At 57.3% G+C, this 14,625-nt stretch overlaps 5 protein-coding genes across 5 annotated transcripts; 3 read left to right on the plus strand and 2 right to left on the minus strand.

Annotated features, from left to right (window-relative positions):
• Positions 1–1,462: 1,462 nt before the first annotated feature.
• On the plus strand, positions 1,463–2,884 carry VTJ04DRAFT_9585 (uncharacterized protein; the record flags this gene model as incomplete). The annotated part of the gene is made up of 2 exons (XM_069368148.1): positions 1,463–2,264; positions 2,322–2,884. The coding sequence occupies 2 exons, from the start codon at positions 1,463–1,465 to the stop codon at positions 2,882–2,884; spliced, it is 1,365 nt and encodes a 454-aa protein (XP_069214321.1).
• Positions 2,885–5,358: 2,474 nt separating this feature from the next.
• Positions 5,359–6,284, plus strand: VTJ04DRAFT_9586 (uncharacterized protein; the record flags this gene model as incomplete). The annotated part of the gene is made up of 2 exons (XM_069368149.1): positions 5,359–5,363; positions 5,438–6,284. The coding sequence occupies 2 exons, from the start codon at positions 5,359–5,361 to the stop codon at positions 6,282–6,284; spliced, it is 852 nt and encodes a 283-aa protein (XP_069214322.1).
• Positions 6,285–7,267: 983 nt separating this feature from the next.
• On the minus strand, positions 7,268–9,091 carry VTJ04DRAFT_9587 (uncharacterized protein; the record flags this gene model as incomplete). Its single annotated transcript, XM_069368150.1, has 4 exons — positions 7,268–8,542; positions 8,596–8,834; positions 8,890–8,977; positions 9,041–9,091. The coding sequence occupies 4 exons, from the start codon at positions 9,089–9,091 to the stop codon at positions 7,268–7,270; spliced, it is 1,653 nt and encodes a 550-aa protein (XP_069214323.1).
• Positions 9,092–10,180: 1,089 nt separating this feature from the next.
• Positions 10,181–11,737, plus strand: VTJ04DRAFT_9588 (uncharacterized protein; the record flags this gene model as incomplete). Its single annotated transcript, XM_069368151.1, has 1 exon — positions 10,181–11,737. One exon carries the CDS (start codon positions 10,181–10,183, stop codon positions 11,735–11,737), a length of 1,557 nt encoding a protein of 518 aa, XP_069214324.1.
• A 525-nt stretch (positions 11,738–12,262) lies between these two features.
• On the minus strand, positions 12,263–13,975 carry VTJ04DRAFT_9589 (uncharacterized protein; the record flags this gene model as incomplete). Its single annotated transcript, XM_069368152.1, has 2 exons — positions 12,263–13,548; positions 13,837–13,975. The coding sequence occupies 2 exons, from the start codon at positions 13,973–13,975 to the stop codon at positions 12,263–12,265; spliced, it is 1,425 nt and encodes a 474-aa protein (XP_069214325.1).
• Between the last annotated feature and the right edge of the window lie 650 nt (positions 13,976–14,625).

Genomic DNA, 14,625 nt, shown 5'->3' on the forward strand with positions numbered 1-14,625 from the left:
TGAATCTCCCACGTCATACAATCCTCACGGGCCATAGACTCATTGCAATCCCTCTCAGCCTCTGGTGACGGGATGCCTCTGCCGCGCAGCGACATTGTCCTCAGATATCCCAACATTGATCGAGAGAAGCATCAAAAGGCGACTATGCATAGGTACAGGTATGGTACACACCACTGGTCAATGACCAGAAGCCTCTATTCGCTCTGCAACCTGCAACCCGATGCTGCAGCCGCGCTACTGCCGGCACTTGACGGCGGATCGTCGACAAGCTGATGCATGGCTCAGACAGATCATGCACTTCCATCCAACCTTGAACAACACAGGTCTTGAGAAGGCACACCGACTCTTCACATTCCCACTCTTCTGGGACATGTTCTGAGAGGTTAACGATGCGGGAGCATCGCAAGACGTCACACTATCTGGGTACAGAGTAATCAGCACCTAGTTCCAGTTTGGTGACTGTCCCAGTCGGTCGGTTTGCAAACATCCCGAAAGGGCGTCGCGGGTGCTGTTTGCTCCAGTATTTGGTGATGTGTGCAATATCGTGTTCTGCGCATCAGTCATCAACCTCAGCTTGCCCGGGGAACCAAGTCGGACATCGCATGTACCATTTCCAAAGAAACACCGCAGTTGACAGAAACTTTGGTTGGCCAAACTTGAGAGATGCGACTTCATTCCGGCGTGCGTTGGATTGCTGTGTTGGATGATCGCAGGGGCTGTTGAGGTTGAGTCACGACACAACAACAAAGAGCCGCACCTCTGCAGGACACAACCACGACAACCCCCGAAACCTGGTGGATTGACATTCATCAGTTTAATTCCTTCAATGCTGGAGATCAGCTACCAGTGACGTGGTGTATACCGGCGACTTGTCAGTTTTATGTGTAGTGGGCGGCATCGGGCATGTGGGGCGCCGTCGAGAACAATACTAAGAGCCGCTAGGGGGAACAATATCAAGAAACCCAAGCTATTTGTGTCAAGCTCCTAGCTCCCTCAATGTCCCGCATATCGCTACATGACATTGTACCTCTTGAATACGCTACGTCGTCTCTCCTCTTAGTATTCTTTGACAAGATCATGTCTGGGAATGTGCCAGGTTCGAAACGGGACAGTATTGTCCAGTCTCGACCACTCGACATGTTAGTATTCTTTGAAGCAGAGAATAGGAGACCCAAACTCCATCCGCGCCCACGTCACCTTCGAGCTGTTGCTGTCGAGACTCATCTTACTCTTTCCAATCTATCATCTCTCTCACCAAACTTCAGAAGTCAGTGCTTTGACATGTCAACTCGTCCACACGCGGCTCTTTCAATCTTATAGCCCGTTGGGTTGCTCACATCGCAGCGATCCCACAAGCTCGACCACGTCAACTCCCACTTAAACCAAGCAGCCATCCTGAAGCAATCCTCAATCTCACCTCCTCATACAGAGCTCATTTCCTAACCACATCGCGGCCTTCAACATGCCCTCCAACAGCACCACGACCGGCGGACCCCTGCCTCCCGGGCCCCCTAACAACTTCAACCCCCTAGATCAAGTCTCAACCCTCCTCTACTCCGACGGTGTCACCCCCATCCCCTTCAACACCATGCTGGTCACCGACTACTACCTCTCAGCAATCTCCATCTCCATCGAGTACGGCAGCCAGATCGGCGCAAACTTCATCATGCTGTGCGTGGTCCTGGCCATGACTCCTCGGACCCGCTTCCGCCGCCTGCCCACCCTCCTCAGCATCGCCTCGCTGGCAATCAACACGGCGCGCATGGCGCTCCTGGCCGTCTTCTTCGTCACCCCCTGGCTCGATCTTTACGTCATCGTCTCGGGCGACGCGACCTTCGTTCCGCGCTCCGCCTTCAACCTGTCCGCCGCCGCCACCACTCTGAGCGTCCCCGTCAACGTGCTCATTCTCTGGGCGCTGGGCCTGCAGGCCTGGTCTATGACCAAACTATGGCGCGCAAGGGTCAAGATCCCCGCTATGGGCGTCTCGGTGGTCCTGATCCTCTTGACCGTCACCTTCAGCATAATGACCACCATTATCCAGACTAGAGCGATCCTCTTCGCCGAGATGCCCAAGGAGAGCCTGGTCTGGGTGCGCCAGGTGTACCTCGCCTTCATCACCACCGCCATCTGCTGGTTCTGCTTCCTTTTCAACATCCGCCTGGTCGTGCACATGTGGACGAACCGCACCATCCTGCCCGGTCTCAAGGGTCTCAAGGCCATGGACGTGCTGGTCATCACCAATGGCGTTCTGATGTTCGTTCCGGGTACGTTCCCTCACCCCTCCCAACAAGCCAAACCTCCCAACTGACTAACCCTTACAGTCCTCTTCTCCATCCTCGAGTTCTTCAACCTCGAACGCTTCGAAGCCGGCTCCCTGACCCAAACCTCCGTCATCATCGTCCTCCCGCTCGGCACGCTCGTCGCCCAGCGCCTGGCCAACCCAACCCTCTTCGGCACCGGCCCGGACCCTGCCTCTGGCGCCTCCGCCTGCCCCTACTGCGGCCGCGGCTTCACCGGCCACAGCAGCGGCGGTAATACTGCCTGCATCACCAACCCCACCGCCACCACAGACAGTCAAGCCAGCACCCACATCGGCGGCGCGTCCATGACGCAGACCACCTCTCACAGCACCAACGAGGCGTCCAAGCGGCCGTTGCTTGCCAGCTGGAGGGGCAAGCTGAGCGGGAACAGGAGCGTTGTGTCGACGTACATTGGGTCGGATGCAAGCGATGCGGAGAAGGGCAGGACGGCGCGGCAGTCGGACGGGACAGGCGGTGGGCCTGTGGGGAGGAGTCGGACGAGCGAGCCGGACCTGGAGCAGGGCGTCAAGGTCAGCTTTGACTTTGAGAGGACGGAGGAACGGGTGCGCGAGAGGAACTCGTAGCGAGAGCTTCTCCTGCTGTGTCAACCGGTGGAGGGGGCTGAGATGGTGTAGATTGGTAGACGGGGCATAGTTATGGAAGAGGTGGTGCCCTCAAGGGACTTAGGAGGTCGAAGCAGGGTTCGAGAGGGAGATTGAATCATGGGCTGGGACGGAGGTTTGAGAAGAGAGTGGTGTTCCTTTATGGCGGGCACAGATAGCATCGGATCTCACGGTGTTGCTCTCTCTATCGGGGGTTGCGGGGTGTCATGGAGGTTCTGGTTGATCAGCCATTTTCCTTCCTTTCAGGATGTTTCCTTGATGTGCATGTAGGGTTGTAATTACCAGCTTTCTTCAGGTCTCTGGCTTCCAGGTTGTTGCTGCCATCATTCGAGAAACAGGAATTCATGATTACTGCTGCCCATGCTTCGAGGAGTGAAGGTGGTAGTGACTTGATGCCGGTTCGGTGTTTACTTCCGGATCCAAGGCCGGAGTTGGCGAGTCTCCGGTCTGGCAAGGGCAAGCCGGTTTCTGGTGATAGGCTCCTTCAGGAACGTTATTGGCGATATCAACACAGCGGCAGTTACTCCCTAGGTACCTTATGGGTTCAAACAAGACGCGCAGTCTTCAAATCGACGTCCCTTTGTCTCTGCATGAAAGCCTCAGCAAACAGACTCAACCACAGACTATGACATGCTACTGAACATTTTGGATAACCACCGACCAGTGTCCCCTAGATATCACTTTGCATTCTCGTTTATTGCCTCGTATTGGGGGTTTCAGTCCATCCTGCCCAGGATCTCGACGGCGAGTCGCGCAAGTCAACTCCGACGCGACAAAAGAACTGCATCAAGACTTCAGCCAACGCTCATCTCGACCGAGTCGACAAGGTGATGGCGGCCGACCACCCGAGTTTGGGCTCCCAGCCAAACATGTCCTGTGAGGCATCATCCCGAGCGTCAAGCCAGACTCTGGCCGACCCGCCCAACTCGACTTGTTGGAATGACTGTCAGGAGAAAGGGGCAACCTCTCCGGAAACTAAGTCAAATATTGGAGATCATGTTAGTCTTCGACAGCACATGACCTGGAACTCAAACACACTCTCAGTGGCAGAAAGAAAAAAGCTATTTGAAGGACTTTCGAGTAGGTGTTCCGCCCTCCTACTCCCAGGATATCCGGATCTTAGTCTGACGATTTTCGTTCACACAAAGGCCACGAAAACGCCCTGAGTCTCCAGACTGCCAATAGAGGCGCACTTGTCCCGTCATCTGCACAAAGATTGCACCCACAAGCCTCAGTCCGCATTCATTCCTCATCGTCCCACCACATATCGTCCCTCGCAGATTGTGTTCCACGACGGTCGGAAGGGCGTCGCTCCCTGAGGCTCAGCAATCTCGATTCCCGGCTGTCACCGTCATTTGAACGGAACCTGGCGTGGAAACGTCCGAGATACACCGTGGCAGACATTTGTCGGGCATTTGAGCAGGACCACCGATTTCATTCCCCGCCTGTGGACTTGTCTACTCGGAACGCTTCGGACTGTGAACCCACCCAGGGCCAAGAGCTGAGTGCAACAACCCCCGATGTTGGATTTGGCACAAAGTCCTTGACCGCACCTCTAAAACCGGACGACACCCCCGACAGAGGTCAGTGCCATGACAGTGTCGAGATCTTCCGGAGTTCAACCAGAGAAGTTCCGGAACACCACCAGTTGGATGACGGGAGTCAAACCGCCAGTCCGGCCAACTCGCATCTGTCGATCTCGCACAGATTGTCCGTGATAACTGATGGAGAGCATGACAGAACCCAAACTCCGGGAGCTTTCACCTCGATGATGGAGGTCGAAGGCTGTCAACGGTCCTCACCACAAGCCAGTCCAGTCAACGTCCAGGGAGAAGCAGAGATCTCAGTGACTTCAAAACTTGAGGAGTAGAGCACCTCAGCTGAAACGAGACTGGTGAAAGACGGCTGGACGTGTCCTGTGCTGTTGTCGGCGACAGTCACTGCGAGTTTCGACGGTACAGTTCACCGATGCTCGTCTTCAGGAAGCCTGACGGCACGTCAGATCGCCTCCCGGGCTGGCAACCGCCCTGACGTGTGCAAGACTAATCCTCGGAGAAGTAGCAACGCTCATTCGACACCCAACCTCGCGAGCGCGAGCGAGAGCCGTCCAGAGGAGTCACCTGTGCGCGAGAAAATCCGACATTTTGAAGAGATAGGCCAGACTACAGACATGGGAGCATGCGCCAGTCTCCAAATCCATGAGACAGGAGATGTGTCCACTCAAAGACCTCCCGCCCCTGCCGTCTGGAAAGCCTCTCAATGCCAGGCGTCCATCCGCGGTCACCGCTCCCGGCACTCGTTTTCCATCAAGGGCCACTGGAAGATTAGGATATCAAGAAATCAGAATGATGCCCCGAGGCATGTCAGCAAGTCCAAGATACCCATTCTCAAAGGGGCGTCTCACTCTCGCCCAGGCACCGTGTCTCCGTCTCATCATGATGTACGGAGACAAACACGGAGCCTTTCCTGGAGAACAGCTCTCTGGAAAATTTCCAACCCCAAGTCTCGGTCCAGGACAAAGGATTCCGCATCCCCAGAGTCTAGCTTTCAACCTCCATCAGCAAGCAACGCAAGGTCTACACCTCCCGAGAACTCGACGCGCATTTACGCCCGCTCCGGTCTTCCCCTTCCCGTCCGGACTCCGTACCCCATTCCCATCAACGGTGACAAGCACAAACTTGAGAGCACTTCAACTCGAAAGCCATCGACGCTAAAGAAACCGCCTCCGCTCAAGAGCGAAAACCAGCCCCCGCGCACCGCGCCTCGCCACAATTGCGGCTACGGCAACTCCTTCGGTCGGTACACCCTCAAAAGGACGGGCTCCGTCGCTCAGCCGGTTCTCAGCACAGCTCACGGCTCTGCCGACACGGTTCTGGGCACAACCTCCAACTGTGCGAGCAGCCACCTCGCCAGCACCGTGGGACAGTCCAGGGTCCAGCAGACGAAGGACTCGAAACAAAACGAAGCAAACGCCAACGCCGGCTCGGACGGGACCAAGACCTGGGGTCGGCGTGCTGCAGCCGCAGCGACCGAGCTGGGTCGACGATTGCCGGCGTCGTTCAAGGCGCAGGCGAGGAAGGTGAGCGGCTCGCTCCGCGTTGCGTCACGGGGTCGGCGCGATGTTGCTACTGTTGCACCTGACTCGTCTTCAACCGCTGCTGGGAATGAACGTCTTCCACTCAACGGCAAACCCAACGGCGCCACGACCGAGAAGCCGGCGGACGAAACGGCCAAGAAAACCGCCCCTCCACCACCACCCAAGAAACCCCAGTCCTTACTATTCCTCCCCAAGATCCGCCCCCTGGGCGCGGCAAGACCTACCACTCCTCCCCAAGCCCAGAGCCAACCACGAAGGGATTAGGAACATCCCACAGACGAGGACACTCCTCCCACCGCCGCCTCAGTTGTGGTAACTGCCAACGCGGTGCCGCTGATCCCTGTCCAGAGCGGCCAGGTTGTGCCGGTGGTGGCTACGCCGCAGTGCAAGCTTGTTCATCCCAGGCCGGAAAGGGTATTGGATGTGGCGAAGTTTGAGGGATTTGAAGGGAAGGGGTTGCTGGGGAAGTAAATGAATAAATAAATTCAGCATTGGGAGCCGTTTATGGGGTTTGGCTTGTTGTTAACATATCGCGAGACTGTCTTCTCGTAGGGGTTTGAGTAATTCAGAGGGGAGGATGGCATGGGACATCGGACTTTGCGCTCTGGGACAGAAACTCTGGTGTTATATAGAGGAGCTGAGCTGGGGTGAGTGGAGGAATATCGCGAACGGAGGGGAGAGGTAAAGGAGAGCATGATATGGCAGAGTATGTCCGGCATTGATATTGTTGTTGCATGGAGCTTCAGTCCATGCTGGCTGTTGAGCCGGGGATGAAGCTTCAGGCAAGGTAAGTGGGCATATTATCATATCCGGACGGGCTTTGTTGTGAGGGTAAATATTGCTTGCAGTAACGGAGCCCTAGGGCATATCATACATAAATACACTTGTTGGATTCTTCGTACCCCATGATTGGGCGAGGTCTGGGATCTTGAGTGGTGAAGAATGAGGTGCCGTCATCTCACCCGTCAGGAGAGACGGCGTGGGATCACAGAGCGTACTCCGTTTGTATGAGTTTCCCTGCGCATTGGAGCATGTGCAACGATGCTAAACTCTTCGGTTTATCAATGAATAGTGTATGCAACATGGCCTTTTCCCGAGACCTCCGCTCACAGACACACCACATATAAGCCAAGAGACATCGGGTTGCTACCATCTTATCATCAACACCAAACTCCAAGAAGCTGTCTTCTCCACCCATCTAACCTTCTCATCCCCTATCCACCCACCTCCCAGAGACAAATCCTCGATTAATGCTCCTCCAACCCCATCCCCCGTCCAATCTTCTTCACAAGCGCCTTCTTCAAATACCACTCCCTCGCCAGCGCCCTTGTCATCTTGGCAAACGTCTGCGGCGCAACGCGGCCCCTCTCGACGGCTCTGCCCAGCACAAAAATCGCGTCCGCGAGCGCCCGCTCCTCTGCCACCAGCTCGTACAGCTGGTTCTCCACCACCGTCGGTGCTACCAGCAGCTCATCAATATCCGGTGCCGGTAGGCGAGCAGAGTCTTTGATCAGCTGGTCGGCCTGACGCAGCGAGTCTTGCAAGATGGCCGTGTTGGAGGTGAGCAGCGCGCTGAGCTGGGTTAGTTGGGCTGACTCGGCCTGGAGTTTTGTTGCTGCTTGGAGCATGGCCGCGCGTTGGGCTGCGAGGCCCTGGAGCGAGGCATCGTTTTGCGCACGGGCTTTTTGGCGCTGGGCGTAGAGCATTTGGGCGAGCTGGTGGAGTAGCTGGTCCTTCTCGGGGTTGGGTGGGATAGGTGGCGGCGGGGCACTGGATGGGGAGGATACGGCAGGGGAAGGGTCGTCGTCAAGGAGGTTTGGAGGCGGCGGGGGTTTGGGAGCTGGCTGAGGCTGAACTGGGGGTGGTGGTTGCTGCCATGTCGGTGGAGGAGTGGCGTGTGCTTGGGGCTGAACAAAAGTCGAGATGCGCGGGTCTACAGCTGGGCCGGCTGGCGGGAAGCCTGTTACTGCCGGAGGCCCCTGATATTGCGGCGGCGGTGGAGGGATTGGTGGTGCAGCATGTTGAGACGGGGGAGACCATGGCGGAATTGCTGCAGCAGCAGGCTGTGCTGGTGGAGGCGGCAAAGGCGGAGCTGTCTCATAACGCGAGGGAGTAGGTTGCGAGATCGGGATTGGGTCTGTTGGGATTGGAACAGGCGGTGGTGAAGCAGCTGTCACCTGCGGGTTTGCCGGGCCACCGGTCTTGGGCGGCGGTGGTGGAGGGCCCTGAGTACTTGGTGGACTCTGGACTGGCGCTGGCGACGGCTGCGGTTGTGGTGTTGTCTGCTGAGGTTGCTGAGGTTGCTTTGGCGGGGGTGGTGGAGGATTCGATCTCTCTGGGGTTGCAGACTGTACCCGATTGGCAGGTCTCGGGGCGAGGTCCGGCGGTAGGGGAGGAACGGGGGGAGGAGGAGGCGTAGGTGCTGGACGTGGTTGTGGCGGCCCTTGTTGACGAGCAACAACTGGCGGCTCTTTGGCAAAGACATCCTGCAAGATGCCTAGGAAGTCCAAGATGGTAGATTTCTGGTGGAAAGTTAGAAATCATTCTTCGCAGGGGACAAGGGTCCATCACATACATCCCAGAACGTGGCCCAGCCGACCAGATAGGGATGATAGACCTGGCCTTGAGGGTCGACGTGCTGTCCAGGACGGACCATCATGGTCTCAGTCGGAGTCACATACACCAGCGGCGGCTGGCGAGGATACGCGTGAGGAACCCATAGCGATATGGGAAAGCGGTAAGTGGCGCCGCGGAAGACGACGGGTATGGTCCCAGAGAGATGTAAGAGGAGGGCCGATGTGCCGTCAGGGAAGGCTGAGCATGTCAGCAGGGGATGGTTCGTCAATTGGCTATGGATGGACGGGCATACTATGGACATCGGTTCGTGGCGACAGCGATGGGTATTGAGCAAGAGCTTGTGCTACATCGTTGTAGGTGCGGTTGACATCGTGGTACTCCTGCAGCATTGAGAGCTGAGGTCAGCTGCGTACAAAGCCTGACGTGACTCGAGGGAGGCTCACACTTGTCAAGACGCTGTACAGCCAGTTGAGGACATGTTGAGGGACCACCATGTTGGGCGGCACCAAGGTGTTTGTGTGCTATCGGAGCATGGCCGGACCAGTTGACGTTGTCGACAAGCTGAGCTTCGGGTGGGGATGGTGTTGCTGCTGCGAGGGGCCGTTGTTGATTGTTTCTTGGCAGCCAGGATGACGAGCAAGTGCCCCACTCCTTCAGGTGACAGGGGTCCAAGCCTGGGATCGGGTCCTTGGCAAGTTGTGGGTCTCGTTGGCCCAAGCTCCTTCCCGATTCTCTCTCAAACAATGCCAACCTCTGGCCCGTGCACCTCTCGGCTAGTCGCGGAGCCGACTCCCCCACATGCAAGCCACATGCGCAATGATGAAAAAATGCCCCTCACTCTTCTCTCTTGTTCTCAAGACACTGGCGTCTCCAACTTCATCCCTCACAACCATCCCGCAATCCCTTCCCGTCCTGGTTGCCTCGATTCGGTATTGCCGGCACCGCAGAGGATGCTCACATAGCCTGGTTGTTGATGAGTCAGTCGAATTGTTGGGCTTCTGAGTCAGCAGGGGAGGATGGGAGGATTGAAGACAGGGAACTGAAGAGAAAACCCAACTCGATTTAGACGGTCATTCGCCGCCGTAGTCGGCGTCTAAGAGAAAGACTCGAAAACCGCCTCCTGCGAGATTTTCTCGTTCCCCACCGCGCAAAGGACCTTAATGGCCCAGTTTTTTGTTTCCTAGCCCTATCCTGCGACAATCCATGTTCGGCGCTTCGGTTGTTGTCGTCTCTGCGAGAGGGGCAAACTCGGTCGGTGTCCCCCGGTGTCGGTTGTCTCAGAGTTGACCTGTGTGATTACAAAGACCGCCCAGCACTCTAAACCGCCTCCAAACCGGCGCGTTTGTCTGATGATTCTTGTCTGCTTCCATGCGCTTCCCATGCCCACGCCACTGTCGTTTGTCGCAAGGCTGAGGAGTATTGCAGAACCTTCTGTGTACTCCTTGCGTCAGGATCCATTCATTTGAAGTTACCTACCTAGTTTTTCACTGTCTGTCGCGCACTGAGTCTCTGAAACTTGATCAAGCAGGCATCTCAGCCTTGTCAACCAACAAACAAACAGATCCCCAGCTCGACTCACAACCATGCGTCCGCCGATCCCAGTGCTGGCCGACTACGGCATCTCGCCGACCCATGGATTCCTCCCGGATGTCTTGCCTCTGACGAGGTTGCCAGATCCCTACTATAACAAGTGGGAGGCAATCGTCGCCAACCTGCAGGGCCTCATTCTCAGCCGACGCCTGCGCGGAGTTATCGACCGACTCCCAATTCTCTCAACTGTCGGTCTGGAGCACGAGGCAGAATGGCGCCGAGCTTACATGCTACTCTGTTTCATGGCTCACGGCTACATCTGGGGCGGTGATACCCCGAGCGACCGCCTGCCGCCACCCATCGCCGTCCCCTTGCTGCAGGTTTCTGAACACCTCGAACTGCCTCCGGTCGCCACCTATGCCGCCGTCTGTCTCTGGAACTTCAAGCCGCTCTTTATGGATGAGGACATTGACAACCTCGAGAACCTGTCCACCCTGACCACGTTCACCGGCTCAATGGATGAGTCCTGGTTCTACCTCGTCTCGGTGGCCATGGAGGCCCGCGGCGCGCCCATCATCTCGTTGATGCTGACCGCGATCGCTGCGGCGAGGGAGGGAGATGCTGCCACCGTGACTCGATGCCTCCACACTTTCGCAGAACGCCTCGACGATCTTGGCTCCCTGCTCCAGCGCATGCACGAGAACTGTGACCCCCACATCTTCTACCACCGCATCCGCCCGTTCCTGGCCGGCAGCAAGAACATGGCCGAGGCGGGCCTTCCCCACGGCGTCCGGTACGAAACCGGCGCCGGCAACGAGCCCTACCGCCAGTACGCCGGCGGCAGCAACGCGCAGAGCAGCCTGATCCAATTCTTCGACATCGTCCTGGGCATCGAGCATCGCCCGACGGGCGAGAAGCGTCTCGACTTCAACGACAGCCGCGACGGCCGCGCCCCGGCGCCCAAGCACAACTTCATCATGGAGATGCGCCAGTACATGCCGGGTCCGCACGCGCGCTTCCTGCGCGACGTCCAGGCGGTCGCCAACATCCGCGAGTTTGTCGAGCAACGCCGCGACGACCGCCCGCTCTGCGTCGCCTACGACGCTTGTCTGTCCATGCTCCGCGCCCTCCGCGACAAGCACATCGCCATCGTCACCCGCTACATCGTCGTCCCCTCGCGCGAGGTGCGCGCGCGCAGCCGAAGCCCCGAAGCAACCCGCGGTAGAAACAACAATAACGGCAGGCTCAACCTGGCCACCGCCTCGCGCCGACCGTTCCAGCCGGCGGGCATCGCCTTTGACGCGAGCGACGCGGACGCGGTGGTCAAGAAGGGTGGCGCCAACCTGAAGGGGACGGGTGGGACGGCGCTGATTTCATTCCTCAAGCAGGCGCGTGATGAGACGGGTGAGCCGGCGGTGGAGGAGTGGACGCGGCGGTTCATGAGCCGCCAGCCGCGCATGGAAGGTTTAGGAGATTTCTTTGCCGGAAAGCCAGAGGAAGGCGCAGGGCTGCATGTCGCGCCCCCGCCGGCGAAGGAAGAGGTGTCGGTCCCTGGGCTGGCGGGGAGCTGGACGATGGATGATGATGTGGGTGGCATTTGCAATTATTGAGCGGAGTACTTAGATGGAACATGAGTGGCGTTGAAGCGGAAGTTCAAGTTTTGTTGCTTGATTGCCTAGCATACGGGACGGAGTGCAGTTGTAAATATGTGCATGAGCAGGGTGGGATGTTTGCTATGGGAGGCTCTCTGGTTTTCTGCACAGCATTCGTGGGGTTCATCGGGTATCGTGTCATCACTGGTGTACATATGGCAGGCACTTGAGTTGTCTGTAGATCATACCAATCACTCTAAACAAATGTCCTTACGAAATATCTCTATTCAAGTGCGACGAAGATGATATGCTGTCTATGATTCTGCCATGGTCTGCTCCGGCTTCAAGCCTTAACCTCCACATTCCATCCTTACCTGCCCGTTCTTCGGTACTCAACCAAGCTCCTCCACACCTACCTTACGCACCACATCCTCACAAACCATACAGCCCTGTGCCCACCCTGAGAACCATCTCTCCTGTCCACCTGACAACACCCCCTCAACCACCTCGAACAACCCTCCCAGTTTTCTCCAGAAACACACCTCAACGCCCCGCCCCTCTACCATCCCACGACAACCCCACGCCCAACTCCCATCGGAATGATGCCCTGCTCGCCTTCTTCTTGGAAATGTTTGCGCGTTCCACAGTGGCCCGTCGTCGTTCGGGTTCCTGCGGAGGAGGGTTGGCTTCCCGAGCAGCTGTTACTTCGCTTCCTCCCTTCTTCGCGTCGGTCTCCTGCTTCTTTTGCTGCTGCTCTCCATTGGTAGCGGCAGCAGCGGCAACAGCGGCGATACTGCTGGGGGTGGGTGTGGGCGGTGAGGGTTGGACAACACGCTTCTTCTCGCGGGCTTGTTGGGCGTGGCATTCTTTGCAGTAGTGGTGGTGCTTCTTCTGCTCGTTGTTGGCATCCTCTTGTGGTGGTTGGTTGTCTTCCTTGCGGTGATGTTTTCGCCTGTTTACGTCGTCCTGCTCGTGGGCCTGCTGCTGCTGCTTCTCCTGCGGTGGCGGGGGTGGCTGCTGCTCCCGTCGCCGTTGGCAATAACAGTACGAGGCCTGCTCGCCATCTAGGGGATGACGATGACTCTGACGCTTGACTCGCTGTGTATGCGGATTCCAACGCTGCGATATGTCTTCGTCGCAGTCCCAGTAGTGGTGACGATGCCTGTGTTTGCGCTGCCGCTTCTCGCGGCGTCTCTCTTCGCGTCGCTGCTGCTCCTCCTGACCTTGCTGCTGTTCGATTCCGTTGACCAACGGTTCTTGTTGTCCTTGTTGCTGCTGCGTGGCCGGAGCGTCTTCGGCCGGTCTCTCGCGCGCATGTTCGCCGTTCGCCACCAACTCACGCGGTTCCTGGCCCTGGCCCAACTTCTCTTGCATGCTCCGCAGCCACTCCTCTAACTCCGCCTGACGAAGTGCCTGCTCCTGCTTCTTCAACGCCCTCCTCTCCCTGCGCTCCCACCTTGCCGCCTGTTGCGCCTGGGCAGCCTTCTCCAGCAGCCGCGGCGTTGCGCCCATGAACCAGATGCCGACACGCTCGGCGAGGGTGAGGCTGGCGGGGTCGATGCGGAGACAGCGTTTGTGAGGTTTGGATTTGGGCTTTTTGTGGAGGAGAGAGTTACAGGGGTCGTGGTGGTCTTGGAGGTCTCCTTGGGGTTCTGCTGGGGGATAGTAGTGTTCAACCGGGTCTTGACGCTGGTGATTGGAGATGGGGAAGGATGACGATCCGGGAAGAGCACTGGCGGGAGGGGCGAAGCCGGCCAGCTTGTGGTCTACCTTCGCTGCTCGTCTCTGATCCTTGCTGTTGTCATTATCGACTTTGGTCTGTTCATCGCCTTGGGGGTTGCAGCTAGCATTGGATGGGGGTGTGCTGGTTACATTGACCCCCGGAATGAGAGTATGGTTGCTTCTGGCCCGATATCTGCGTGATTTAGAGCGTTCAACATTGGTGCTCTGAGACAAGCAATGTTCAGTCTTGCTACCATCGTGGCATCCCCCTCCGCCGATGAGAAGAAGAGGGTCTCTGCGAGAGGTGGCTGGCTGAGGTCCCGGGAATGGCACATTCAGCGGAGCTTCCCATACATGTAACGGTGTCTCTATTGCTCTGCTCGTCGTATCCTCACAGGTGACAAACTCAGAATCTTCGACGAAAGCGGCCTTCTGGGCGCGTTGGGCGTAGCGGAACCGAAGCCTGGGCCCCGGAGCGGCATCGGAGGTGTGATCATTCCCCAGCTCGGCCTGGGCGACTTTGTCCTCTTTCATGAAACGAGCGCGGCGCAGGTAAGTCCCTATGTCAGAAACTAATGCTTCATGGGCATCATCTTGGACAATTACATGGCGCTTCAGCGAAGCCGGATTGCCGCGGATGGGTAGGCTGGGGCGTGGGCATGCTGGGACCGGAGGTATGGGAATCGATGTCAAACTGCTGTCCTGGGAATTCGTAGATGAAGGAGATGGGGCCGGAGACAGATAGCTCTCGCGAGTATGGGTATTTGGCGGGCTTTCCATGTTGCAATGCTTGTTGTCTCCTTGGCGATGGTGAGCCAGCACAGCTGCAAGAGGGTCAGCTGAGGTCCCTTATATCCTACCGTTCTCGCGAAGACACCAAGGAGGGCATCATAAGCTTGAGGAACATGATCGAGAGTTCCAATAATTCCTGCCGGTTCTGGCCCCAACAATCTTGAGTCATGGCAACAAAGCACGGCCTTATGTCTCAGGGATCATAATGAAGGCTCTGAAACGACACCATTGTTCTAACCACCCTATCAATTGGGTATCAACCTTTCCAGGTCCGTCGATAGTTTGTCAGATCGTCTCGAGAGGTATCGAGGTGTATTGAGAGTTTATCCGCAAAACGCCGCCCATTAGACCGTTGGTCGAGCCATATCCGATTGCCCGTTCCATGAAGCCCG

The sequence above is a fragment of the Mycothermus thermophilus genome (assembly GCF_041956435.1).
Source record: "Mycothermus thermophilus strain CBS 625.91 unplaced genomic scaffold VTJ04scaffold_7, whole genome shotgun sequence".
Taxonomy (NCBI): domain Eukaryota; kingdom Fungi; phylum Ascomycota; class Sordariomycetes; order Sordariales; family Chaetomiaceae; genus Mycothermus; species Mycothermus thermophilus.